Below are 13,377 nucleotides of genomic sequence, written 5' to 3'. Positions count from 1 at the left end.
CTTCCACCGTCCAAACGCATACTGATGAGATAAATGGGACGCTGTTTCTCTCCACTTGAGAAAGTGTGTGGACCATTTCAGGGTGGTCTCACTTTGGTCTCACCTACTCCAATCATCTTTTGATCTGTTGTAAAATGATTTTCAGCTGTCTTTTTTTATGACTATGCTGTTTTTAGCCAATATTTAAAAATAATAGGACATTGTTTTATGCAGGGTGACAGTAGTTCATTTAAAAATTTACCTTTGAATCAAGGGCAGAACTGTTGGTGCAGAGTGCCTTCCCATCCCTTTGTTTATCCTCTCCTGGTAGCTCACACCCCCAACCTAACTGTAGAGGTGCAACAAAAATGGCGAGCAGTATTGGAGCTGTGCAGCATCTGAGCCAGATGCCAGCTCGGATGAAATTGAAGTTGTACATGGATCTATTTTTCTTCAAGTGGATGCATCGGAATGGAGCGGAGTACGGAGCTTGTGGCCTGCTGTTTGTAGCTTCTATGTCACAAGTGCAAGATTTTTTCGGCTGCATGTTTTTAATCTGCTCCTGAATCAAACAATTTGAACAAGGAAATACTTAGAAATGCAGTTAATGTGCTTAATTTTCATAATGTGTCCTCCATCATTGAAAAAATTGATTAGCTTTGAAAAAACATAAAATATAAAGAGAAAATGTGAAAGTTGTTGTTTGTATGCCGGATAAGGACATCCCAAGTGTCCTTATGGCACGGACCTTTGGCTAAAGGGTTGCTAGTTTGGTTTCTGCTGCTAAACCTGGATAGGAAGAATACCCAGCAGGGTATTTACACTCTTCATCTTCTTCAACGTTTTCCTCCCTTCATCCTAACTAATCTTTGCAACTTTTCCTGCTCCACAAGCACCTCTCCCCCTCTGTGCTGTCTAACATTTTCCTCATTCATCAGCTCTACAAAGTTCTCCTTTCTTCTTTCCATCACAGCTGAAGAACAGGTCAACAAATCTCCATTCCTGCCCGTGATCAAGCTAACCAGCTGCACATCCTTCCATGTCGATTTGTCTGCCTTGCCAATCTGTACAGATCTACTTCTTCCTCCTTTTTGTCCGACCCTGTCATAGAAGTCCTTGTACACCCCCTGTTTGGTCTTTGCCACCTTCACCTTCAACATGTGCTGCATGTCCCCGTTCTTCTTTGCGTGCTCTCTTCCAGTCTTCTAGAGTCCCACTTTGTCTTCTAACCTCTTTGTCCTAACACTATTCTAACTTCTTCATACCACCACCACCACATTTTTTTCATCCACATTTCTCATTAACAAGTTAATGTCATGAGAAAATGAGAAAATACGATTTCAATGAAAGGATAAACTAACATTTTTATTTGAGGCTAAACTAAACAACTAAGTTTACACATGATTGTTTTAAATTGATTTACTGTACATTATGACTGGATGAATGTATATTTAAAATGTGTGTGAACACAATAATTCATATTTAAAAACCTTATGAAGCACATAGAATGGACTATGATTAATGCAGTCATGTAGGATGATAACTAGTTCCAACAGATTTAGATTAAACATAATTCAAGTCAATTCAGTTAAACTGACACAAAAGGTGTTATTTATTTAAAATTTATTTAATATTTCAAACTTATCATTAGCTGTAATCTGTCAGAGTTTATTTACTTTTTGTTGATTTTTTTTCTATTCAGATTTTGAGTTTTTGGTGTATGTGAGTGCTGGCTTAAAAGAATATTCTTATTCTCTTTGGCTTAATCCTTTTTAGAACAGGTCATGTATGTAGCACTCTTTTAAGACTTTGAAACTTTAAACTCAACATTTAAGGCTCTCCGCCTCTACAAACCTCACTCAAACATGCTGTTTTTGGTGTATCTAGTCCCTATGCTGCGTTAACGTCAGGTTTGGATTCTTTCTGGGGTCAGTTGAGGTCCTGGTTGGATGTCCTGGTTTAGATGTCCTAGTTTGTATGCTTTCTGCCTCTTTAAATGGAAATGAAGGAGAGCTGAGGTGCACTGAGCTGCTCGTGTTGGCCTGAAGGCAACTGGACTCGTGAACTCATTATGTGAGTCCCTCGCTCACCTTCCGCTTGCCTTCAGTCTCTCTGGATTGCTACCTTCCTCTGCCTCAAGCAGCTGCTGCTCTGCCTTTTGTCTACATGTATGTGATGTTACTGTAAAACAGAAGGTTGCCGTCTGCAGCGCCGTAAACATGAGAGATGACAGTCTGCACTGCATCTTTGGAGGATTTGCTAAGAACTCTTACCCAACTCTTTGATTTCTGACCATTTGATTTTCATGTTGCTGTAAACTGAACAATCTAGTGAGATCCATTCGTGTATTCGCGTGCTTTCTTTTCATTCTTTTTAAATCTAATAACTGAAAGATGTTTGTTCATTAAAGGTAACAGGATTCATCATGAGGTCTGTTTTTCTGATTCATAATCTGAAGGACAAACTCAAAATGAGTTCAGTCTATTTTCTACACTAATCACAACTTATCAACTCTGAACAACTAAAGAGAAGCAGCCCCAGAGCATGATGCTGCCACCACCATGTTTGACAGTGGCAGTAGTATGTTCAGAGTGATGTGCAGTGTTAGGTTTCTGCCACACATAGCATTTTGCATTTAGACAAAAAAAAAAAACTATTTTGGTCTCATCTGACCAGAGCACCTTCTTCCTCACGTTTGCCGGTTTCTTCCCATGGCTTCTAACAAACTGCAAACTTCTTGTGGTTTTCTTTTAACAAAAGCTTTCTTTTTGCCACTTTTCGTGCAGCCCTCGACTGATAGTTGTCCAATGGAAAGTCTCCCTTACAGGAGTTGTAGATCCCTGTACTTCATCCAGAGGGCCTCTTGGCTGCATCTCTGATCAGTGCTCACCTTGTTTGGCTTGTTACTTTAGGTGGAATACCATGTCTAGATAGGTTTGCACTTGTTCCATACCCTTTTCATTTGCAGGAGGTTGGGAAAACTTTTTTTTAGCCTAACCCTGCTTTCAACTAATTCAAAAAAATTCAATGAATATGAATACTATTACAAGCTTAACGCTTCCAGTTTGAAGTAGGGCTGGACAATAAATCTTTTTTATGGATTAATTTGAATTTGTGGTATTAGAGGGGTTATTTTTGGGAAAATCGAGATTTTATTTTCCCAGCGCTCTGCTTTTTAAAGCTTCCGCTGTCCGGAGTTAAGTTAGCCATGCTAATTCACGCAAGGCGCACACGCAAAAAAAAAGGCATCCGACGAAGATGAGCTCCTTCTGCAAAGCCGAGAAAAAGATAGGAAAGAAAAAATGATAAATGATTTGACAAGTGCAAGAAATGTTTCCCTCTGAAAAGCGCACAAGCATTTGCTGGATTGTTCTACAAACATTTGTAAAGCTCGTACGTAGTTGCACTTTTTTTACGAGCCAAATTCCAAAGGAGGCGTTAAAACAAAATTGTTTTTGTTAAATAAAGTCTATCATTTGTAATTTTCGATACAAAATTTGGTATGAAAAATCTGAAATGTTATTTTTTTGGCCATATTCTGCCTTTATTTGCAGAATTGATAGATTTTCTGATTGCCTCATTTGGATTTCTTGAAAAGTCATCATCAATGTTATTTAAAAAAAACTAATTAAAGACTAAAAGCAGAAAACATTTCTTTACGTTTTTGTTGCCTCCGATCCAGACAGAGTTTTTTTTAACAATCTGTCTGTCTCTGTTCCCTGCAGGTAATGGCGGTGGATCGACACCAGGGCTCATGGGAGCCACTGGTCCCTCAGTGATGATGAAGCCGTTCCTGCCGTTTTCAGTTGAAACGACATCTCCAGTTGGACTCTTCCCAAACTTCAACACGGTACATGAGCGTGTGTGCCATTGCTGTTTCCACCGCATCGAACAAACTGATGAAAGAATCGCTGCACAGCGACCCGCCTCTAAAACCGTTCTTGTCTTGTCCAGATGGACCCGGTGCAAAAAGCTGTCATAAACCACACCTTTGGGGTGACCATGGTGCCCAAAAGGAAGCAAATCATCTCCTGCAACGTCTGCCAACTGAGATTCAATTCAGATGTAAGTGTGTATGCAGTTCATCTACATGTGTGTTTTTGTGATGGAGAAACCTGGCGTGTCAGGAGAAACCGTCAAAGTACAGATAAATGCTCAGCTTTCAGTTAAAGACTGCGGAGGAGCACAAACCACTCTGTGAGACTTGGGTGTGTGTAATCAGGTTTCCCCCTGCATGAATGGCGTTCAGTTCATTCATGACCAACTGACAAACAATAAGCTGACACGATTAGACTCCATCCAACGTGGCTAATCCATGAGTCATTCAAATTATTCATGTGTGAACGCCAAAAAAAAAGGAGTCACAGCTAAGGAGAAAGAGGGAGAAGGAGCATCGCTTCGGCATAATAAGCTGAGTAAAGCTCGAGTCATGAATATTCTACACTGTCACAGGAGGACAGTATTACATTGCACTTGTGCACAGATCATTCTGGAATGTTGCTCTGCTGTGTGTGAAAATGCCTTACAGAGTTTGCTGCCCGATGTGCTGGCTGTGGTGCATTCATTGATGCACGAATGGAGAGATGGCGTTTTGAAGCGATGGTCGAAAGGGGATGTTTGAGAGGCGGTTATGTTTTATGAAGAGTTCAGTCACCTCTTTTTATTTTTGTAACAAATCCATGCAGAATTAAGTGTTGGTGTCTACACCTGACTAGATCGGATTCTGCAATAAAATATGCAGCATCTCCTCTAAATCAAGAAGCATTTTAAAAGTCTAAAGACGTTTTTGTTTTTCATTTCAATGAAATGTAGTTTCTTATCTGGAACTTGTCAACATCTGATACTTTGGTAGGAACAGTGTTCCTATTCCTTAGAGGTTAAGGGTTAATCCCATCTAATGTGCAATGTACATTCCAACTGTGGACTCAGGTGGCCTGACAGCTGGTGTTTCACACGTACTATAGTGAAAGTGTTTGACACAATAGCAGATGCTCGGGTTTTTCCTTCAGGTCTATTTTCTTTTTGTATCGGGTTGTGGTGATCATAGTCAATGAAGAAGAAAGAGATCTGCCAAACACTGGTGCAAGTTGCTAGTTCCAAAAAGCCTACAATCAAAATGCGACAGCTTCTTTGTGATCCCACATTCATATAAATATGATTAACTCTGTTCTTTTGAGCTTGCATGAAAAAGCTCCTCTGAAAGGATGAAATAAGCAAATAAGCATTTTCATTTCATTTAGTCCTAATTTCTTTTCAAACGATTATAAAAATGTTTCCAGTGGTGTTTTAATTGAGATTAGGAAGTTTTTAACCAAAATCCCACCACCTAAATGTCTTAAAAAGCCATATTTAATGTTTATTAATTATTTTAGAAGCCTCTGTTTCAATTCAATTCAATTCAATTTTATTTGTATAGCCCAAAATCACAACAACAGTCGTCTCGATGGGCTTCGAAGTAAAACATGAACTTAAAAGGATCACGAATACAAAGAGTTCAATAGGAAAATACTAAAATGAACTAACAAACTGACTAAGCTATACTGGCATCCCTGCCCTTAGACCCCCCTTCGCGGTAAGGAAAAACTCCCAAAAAAACCGGATTCCGGAAAAAACGAAGAAACCTCAGGGGTGCCCACATGAAGGAGGGATCCTCCCCCAGGACGGACAGGCGATTTACCAGAAATCTTAGAGAAGAATTAACTTATCTAAATCTACAACTACATATATATATATAAAAGTCCAGCAGACGAGCTTCATCCAGCCGTGGTTGTGGGGACAGTCAAGGGCGCGAGTCGAGCCGGAGACAGGAACCACAGGAGCAGACAGGAGCAGGAGCAGAGACGAGGTACTCGGTCAGGTACAGAGCAGAGACGAGCCAGAGATGAGCCAGAGGCAGGATCCACAGCCAGGTGTAGGAGCAGGAGCAAAGGCGAGGTAAACGGTCAGGAACTGGAGCACGGATGAGCCAACTGGAGTCTGGAAGCACTCCCACTCCCCAGGAGGGGAGAGGAAAAGAGGGACAATACATGAATCGCACTGTACCAAACAGAGGCATGGAGAACTAAATGATAAATTATGATCAAGAATAGAGAAGAGAGGAAGGGTAGAAGTAGAAAAGAAAAGAGGACAGAACCCCAGTGTACCATAGTTACCCCAGCTTCAACTTCTAGCAGCCTTTTAAAGGTTATTAAGTTTAATTTAAACACATTAACATTAAGTTAAATAATCTCTGAATACTAACTAGTCTGACAATAAGCCTGTCCAAAGAGGAATGTTTTCAGTCTAACTTTGAATGTAGAAACTGAGTCGGCCTCTCTTACATGAGCTGGGAGTTTATTCCATAAAACAGGGGCTTGGTGGCTAAACGCTCTACCTCCAACCGTACTTTTACTAATTCTAGGAACCACAAGCAGTCCTGCATTTTGCGAGCGAAGTGTTCTCATTGGATGATAAGGGACTATGAGGTCCTTAATATAGGACGGGGCCATTCCATGTAAGGCCTTATAGGTTAACAGGAGGATCTTGAACTTGATTCTAGAATCAACTAGGAGCCAATGGAGCGAAACTAACACAGGAGTGATGTGATCTCTTCTGGTAGTTCCTGCTAACAATCTAGCTCAGGGGTCGGGAACCTTTTTGACCAAGAGAGCCATAAACGCCACATATTTTTAAATGTAATTTTGAAAGAGCCATACAATAATGTAGCGTCCCTTACCCACACTGAGGCACGGAGACTTAACTTCTTTTAAGGTTCTTTGTTCTGGTTACTGCAGACCCCTAACAAACGCCGTACAATTAATTCAGCAACTCCTTATTCTCGCCCGCCGAGACGAGACGAGAGCGCTTCTCTCAACTTTTTATTCCCCTGCTCCCGCTCCAGTCCTCCCATTTCCCTTATTCGGCCCATAGCTGAACCCCATTGGTCCAAACTCCCTAACAACAGGCTGAGCGACAGAACAAAGGGCCAATCAGATCACTGCTTGATCGATGCGTTCCATGAACTCCAGAACTTTTAACGAGGCCCAACAGCAAAGTTAAACTCAGTCCGCGACAATATGTTTAAAACTAAAAATACAAATGAATGTGTGCATTTGATGTAATTTTAACACTTTTAAAGTACAATAAGTCATCGTTATGCTGTTGCTAATAAATGATTCGTGGTAGTTTTGCTGATGGTCTTGTCCGGTTGATACGTGGTGAGTTTCTGCTTCATGCAGGCGTTGAGACTTTAAACGTGATCGTAGGTCTGAATGTTTTGTAGATGTGAGAAAGACTGCTCACATGCAGACGTGGAGTTAAACACACACTCACACGCTGCAGTGAGTGACAGGCAGCGGCGTTTACGTTTTTGCCATCCCTGCGCGATTCACCTGCTGCCCCCCCCCCCCCCCCCCCCCTTCTCCCTCACACATCCCGTCCCCGCAACTGCGCGCTCTTTCTCAGAGACGGGAGCGCGCCGTTTTAGGCACGGCAATTCACAGGTTTCCGGGTGGTACAAACTCTGTGAAATAATAGATAATAGTAAACTGATAGTTTTTTCTCCAAGCAACGCTACTACTGCGCGCCTCTGGCATCGCATCGCGCCCGAGAAGGACTGGTCTAATGAAAAAAAAAGTATAATTAAAGATTTGTCTGCGAGCCACATGTGACCATCAAAAGAGCCATATATGGCTCGCGAGCCATAGGTTCCCGACCCCTGATCTAGCTGCTGCGTTCTGAACAAGCTGGAGACTTCTTAAGGAACTCTTAGGACACGCTGCTAACAAGGAGTTACAGTAATCCAGCCTCGACGTAACAAATGCATGGATGAGTTTTTCAGCATCACTCTTAGAAAGTATATTTCTGATCTTAGCAATATTCCGCAGGTGAAAAAAAGGCAGTTCTAAACGCCTGAGATATGTGAGCCTTAAATGATAAATCCTGGTCAAATAAAACCCCAAGGTTTCTAACTGTGGAATTGGGGGCTATACTTATGCCATCCAGGGAGACTATCTGAGCAGACAGAGCATCTCTGAGGTTTTTAGGACCTAGTATAATGACCTCAGTTTTTTCTGGGTTCAAGAGGAGGTAATTAATTGTCATCCAGGTCTTGATGTCTCTGATGCAGGCATTCAGTTTCTCTATCTGGTCATTCTGGTCAGGCTTCATGGATAAATACAACTGCGTATCGTCGGCATAACAATGAAAATGAATGCTGTGTTTCCTGATTATGTTTCCTAGGGGTAGCATATAAAGCGTAAACAGGATCGGTCCCAAGACTGAGCCCTGTGGGACTCCATAGTTGCCATGTTGCCAAAATCTCCTTTATATGACCATTGGTGCTGAGCTGGGTAGCCCCGCCCTAGATCCCCTCTTTCTGTAAGATGTATCTTGCATGAGTGAAGAGCTTGACACCGACTGACAGTCTCTATTCTCAAAAGTTTAGTTTCTGTCACTTTAGCGGTAACGAAATGGTGAAAAGTGACATACTTTTGTTTCTATATCGGCACTTTTTGAACAATGTGTGGATAAATGCATGTGTGTACTAGACCATGCTGTTTAATAAAATTACACATGAAAAAGATCTTTGAGAAGAACCACAAAAAGGCTTTGAATTACATTATAATTAATCAATAATTTAGGCTACACTGCACCAGCAAGCAGCACTGGCTGTGGCTCAGAACTGATTTGATGCTAGCACATGCAGATTGTTGGATTCACTTGCACAGCAAATACAATGAAGTGCCAGAAAGAAAGTGACTATTCCCACGCAATTTTCCAAATACGTGCGGCCAGTGCTGAACTTTTTTTCTTGGCTGCACGTACCCAGAGGAAGGGCTAAGTTTAGGATTAGGGGTTACGGTTAAGGTGCTTTCACACCGCGGCAGAGGCGGCCGGTTTCAATGTTAATTCAATGGTACAGACATAATCTGGGGTCTTGCGTAAAGGTCTGGCAGCAACGCGATCTCAGTACTTGTCCTGGCTACTGTTGGCCGAAGGCGGGTACACCCTAGACAGTCTGTCGCAGGGCCCATGGAGCTGGAGAGATCCTGATCACTATACGGATTCTCTGAAGGCGAGCTGGCGGCCAGACAGAGACCGGCAGCGGGATGGGGAGCCAGCCTGCTCAGGCTTCCTCAACTTTATGATATTTTTCTTGTTTTCATCATAAAACAGGTCCCTGGATTTTATTCTTGTTTTCATTTTTACCCTCTCTGATTAATGCGGGACAGTAAGCCTTCAAACTGGATCAGAGAGAGAACACAAATGCGGAGAACACATTTGGGACACCTAACACTCTTTAAGCTTACAGCTGTTAAGTAATCCTGTCTTTGAATCCCTGAAGACAGATGGAGTCAAACGCATTCAGTGGTCGCTGTGGGCTGTTTCTCATGTCCGCCAGAAGCTGCATCCATTCACTCAGTTGCAGACATAATGAACATAGAGGGCTTTGTACCTCAAAAAGACAAACTTAAAAAAATAAATAAATAATAACAGTAGTTTGAAAGAATGTGAGTAACGACGGCCACATCGCACTGATCTTTGGAAAAGATGGTATCAATATCCAGCATTTCAAACAGTGAATTCTAATACGTGGCTGCAGAAAAGATGGAGCTGATTGAAAATGTCAAAGCTAGCATTTTGCTGCTCAGAAACGAGGCACTTTGAAAGCAGGGGTACCAATCTGAGATCAGAGAAATTAGACTCAGTCGGATTTGTGCGTGCGTAATTCTTGATTTGTGCGTAAATTAGGATTTGTGTATGCATATTCTTGCTTTGTGCGTGCGTAAATTAGGATTTGTGGATAAATTTGGATTTGTGCGTGATTTGTTACTCACATAATACGTTTTGTGTATAAGTTAAAAAAATATAAAATGAAAAAAATACAAAATGCAATTTACGTGTGCAGAAATTAAGATTACAACAGCTTGAAACTACTTACACACACACATTTTTAAAAAACACGCACGAATCCCTTGTTACGCACACACGAAGCCAAAGTTACGCACGGATCTACCGTGAGACTGTGAAAATAATAATGACCGAGCGTTCCACTGGTATTTAAACGCAGCACTTACGCACGAATTTGTGAGACGTCAAAACAGTCTCACGGTAGATCTGTACGTAACTTTGGCTTCGGATCATAACTATGTTTCATAACTTTATTTATATTTGTTTTAAACCAACCGTTTTCAAACTAAAGTGTTTATGATTACATTTGTGTTCAATTTTGAATGAAAGCTTTACAAATGGGGAGATTGGTGTCATTTATACGTCATTGTAAATGACAGAGACTACTGAGGATTATTGAGGAAGCGAGCCTCTGAATCGATGGGAGTTTGTCTTGGAAACAGCATCCAGTTTCTTTTATAGCCTTTGGATGACATGCGAAGTAAGAGAATATAAATCTTGAAGTATAACTTTGACAGTTAACCATTCACAAATGTTACACACCGGGAGGAATCCAACACAGAAACACAACTTTGTTCTTTCTGTGTTCAGTCTCAAGCCGAGGCTCATTACAGAGGCAGTCGTCACGCCAAAAAGCTGAAGTCTCAGGAGAACAAGGCCAAGGCTAAGATGACCGTCTCTACTGAGAACAATGGGAACAGCTGTGGGACTCCCACCCCCCCTGTCCTAACCGGCAACCAGCACACAGGTGGGTTTCCATTAGTTTGCCACAGCAGCTTTTGTTGTTTTGTTTTTTTTTAACCTGAAGTCATTTTATTTCTCCATTTCTCTTCCAGAACTGCTATGCAGCCCCACTGATTCTCCCACTCCCCTGAAACCCTTCCTCCTCCTCCCCTCCTCACCCCTCTCCTCTTCCTCCCCCTCGTCTAGCAGGGCAGGCAGTGAGCCTCCTTCCTCCAGTCCCCCTTCTGCTTTGCCAGCTCCTGGCCTTTCTTCTTCTTTATCATCTTCCTCTTCGTCTACTTCTCCTGCTCCTGTCACCCCATCGTCTTGCTCCGCCCCTCCCCTGACGTCCTCCTCTCAGGAAGCTTCTCTTTCCGTGGAGTCAGAGGAGGAGAAAGCCAAGAAGTTGCTTTACTGCTCTCTTTGTAAAGTGGCGGTCAACTCTTTGTCTCAGCTGGAGGCTCACAACGCAGGTGAGAAGAAGAGGCTTTAGACATGCTTTTGATAGCTGTGTGTCGCCCTCTGCTGGAGCTCTCTGGTAACTACTCCAACCACCAAGACCGAGCAAACCAAGCTAATCCACTGTTCCAAATCTGTGCACAAAAATACATTTGTGTGTCATTTTATTTATGGTTTTTCTTTCTGAGTGGTGTTTAGTGTTTAACAGCAAAAGGTATTAACTGTGTTGATTTTGAGAAGAGGTTGTAAAGGTGTAGAGAGCTTTAAAACAATGTAATCCCCACTGAAAGATCTTGGATGATGGGACACATACAGTACAAACGCACTATTTTTAAAGTCTGGTTTATTGAAACTAGGGGATCTAGTGAAACTGATGTCGGCACTCATCATGTATAAAACCAGAAACAACTTACTACCAATAAACATTCAGCAAATGTTCAGAGACAGAGATGGGAGTTACGATTTAAGAGCACAACTGAATTTCAAAAAGCAGTGCATTTGCACTACAATTTTTTTTTCCATCAAATTATGGTGTGGATTTATGGAACGGATTGGATGAAGGTTTAAAACAAAGCAAAAGTTTAAATGTATTCAAAAAAACCTACAAGAAGTCACTAGTAGAAACTTTATAAGGCCAGAAATTAATAATTAAACAAAAAATGTCACTTTTACACAGTTGGGATGCAGAATGTTATGTGAATGTTTTCTACAAATCTGTTAAGAGAAATACGCACATCATCAGGTGTGAAACAGGGGTGGGATCAGACAGGTTTCTCTTCAACCTTTTCAAGCCCACTGTATTGCTTTATCTGTCTATTTTTAACTACTGTGTTTATTTTTCATTTGTGTTTGGAATAAAGAAACTGAAACTGAAAACAGTGTTTTAAATACTTGCAAGGATCAAATAGTTTGCAGTGTAAAGATGAATCTAATGCTTTCGCTGGTTGATAATAACATCAGCTAAATGGAAGAAAGGGAAGTCAATGTAAAAAAAAATCTCTTTGTAAAAAGTTGGTGATTGTGCGTATTTTTGTCTTCTGTGGTATTTTAGGTTCGAAGCACAAAACCATGTTGGAGGCTCGCAACGGTTCTGGGCCCATCAAAGCTTACCCAAGACCAGGAGCAAAGCTGAAGAGCAGCGGAAGCAGCAGCAGCTCTGGACCGAAAGGGTCCGGCTTGCAGAATAAAACCTTCCACTGCCAGATCTGCGATGTCCACGTCAACTCCGAGATCCAACTGAAGCAGGTGAGATATGCAAGTCCTCACAACACTGCAAGAACCGGCTCCCTAGAAACAAGTCAGAAATTCTTACCCCCATTCTTTATAATAAGCAAAAAAAAGTACTCTTTCCTAGAATTCTTATTTTTAAGAAAAAAGCTCTAGTCACTAAGACATATTTCTCTAAGATTGCATTGCTATTGAAACACTTTGAGAAGATTAATTTTCTTGCAAGGCAGAAAATAGGACAATTTTTCTTGAATTAAGGTCATTTTACTCTCTGAAGATTCAGTTTCTCCAGCTTTCTGATGCATTTTTATGTCTTAGACTGGCAATAAAAAAATAAACAAAGGAATAAACTGAACCTTTTTTTTTTTTTTGTGCCAGTTATTGAAGTTTGACATATTGGGTGTTCTTTTTTTTTCTTTGCTGTGTTCTCGTGAATCTTGCATAATTTCCTCGGTCTGTTGATTTTACTGTAATAGTGTGTGTTTTCTATTTTTAATATTAAAGCGCTTCGAGCTGCGTAAAATGCATGAGAAGCGCTATTTTATAAATACGTTTGATTTGATTTGATTTGATATGATTTGATTTGATTTGATGTGTCCACAGTCTGGGCTTGACACTGAGTGTGGTGTTGTCGTTGCAGCACATTTCCAGTAGGAGGCACAAAGACAGAGTGGCAGGGAAACCCAGCAAACCCAAATACAGCCCCTATAACAAACAGCAGCGAACGTCCATAAATGTGAGTGGAAACCCAACACGTTTATTTAGCAGATGTATGAGGATTCAGACCAGTCATATTTCTCCTGATCCTCCTGTTTCTTTTTTCCTTCCAACATGTGTCTTCTCCATTTTGATTTGGCCTTACCCTCTTCTTTTGAATATTTCCATTTCTGACACAACCACATTTCCTCCTCCTCTTTTTTTTTACACTATATTTGACTGTTTCCTTACTTGTCTTGGTGCTATTGTTTCCTCCTCTACTCACACTTTTCTTCTTCATGTTTTGTCTGCTCTTATTTCACTTTTATTCATCTCACTTCATGATTTTGTTTTTTTAACCTCAACATTTTCTCCCTGGCGTTAATTATTTTTCTCCTTTTT

The 13,377-nt window shown here is 41.1% G+C and overlaps 1 protein-coding gene across 2 annotated transcripts in view; it reads left to right on the top strand.

The window, feature by feature from the left end:
- znf385b (zinc finger protein 385B) overlaps positions 1 to 13,377 on the top strand; it is a 67,352-nt gene that overhangs the window by 49,978 nt on the left and 3,997 nt on the right. For both annotated transcript variants that reach the window (XM_011489282.4, XM_078939684.1), the window contains exons 5-10: positions 3,705 to 3,829; positions 3,934 to 4,044; positions 10,462 to 10,618; positions 10,707 to 11,066; positions 12,104 to 12,297; positions 12,920 to 13,015. In XM_011489282.4, the coding sequence (XP_011487584.1) occupies positions 3,705 to 3,829; positions 3,934 to 4,044; positions 10,462 to 10,618; positions 10,707 to 11,066; positions 12,104 to 12,297; positions 12,920 to 13,015 (1,043 nt within the window). The remainder of the gene's footprint in view (positions 1 to 3,704; positions 3,830 to 3,933; positions 4,045 to 10,461; positions 10,619 to 10,706; positions 11,067 to 12,103; positions 12,298 to 12,919; positions 13,016 to 13,377) is intronic.

Source organism: Oryzias latipes, chromosome 21, assembly GCF_053564925.1.
Source record: "Oryzias latipes strain Hd-rR chromosome 21, Olatipes_Hd-rR_3.1".
Lineage (NCBI taxonomy): Eukaryota > Metazoa > Chordata > Actinopteri > Beloniformes > Adrianichthyidae > Oryzias > Oryzias latipes.
This window is presented reverse-complemented; position numbering and strand designations above follow the sequence as displayed.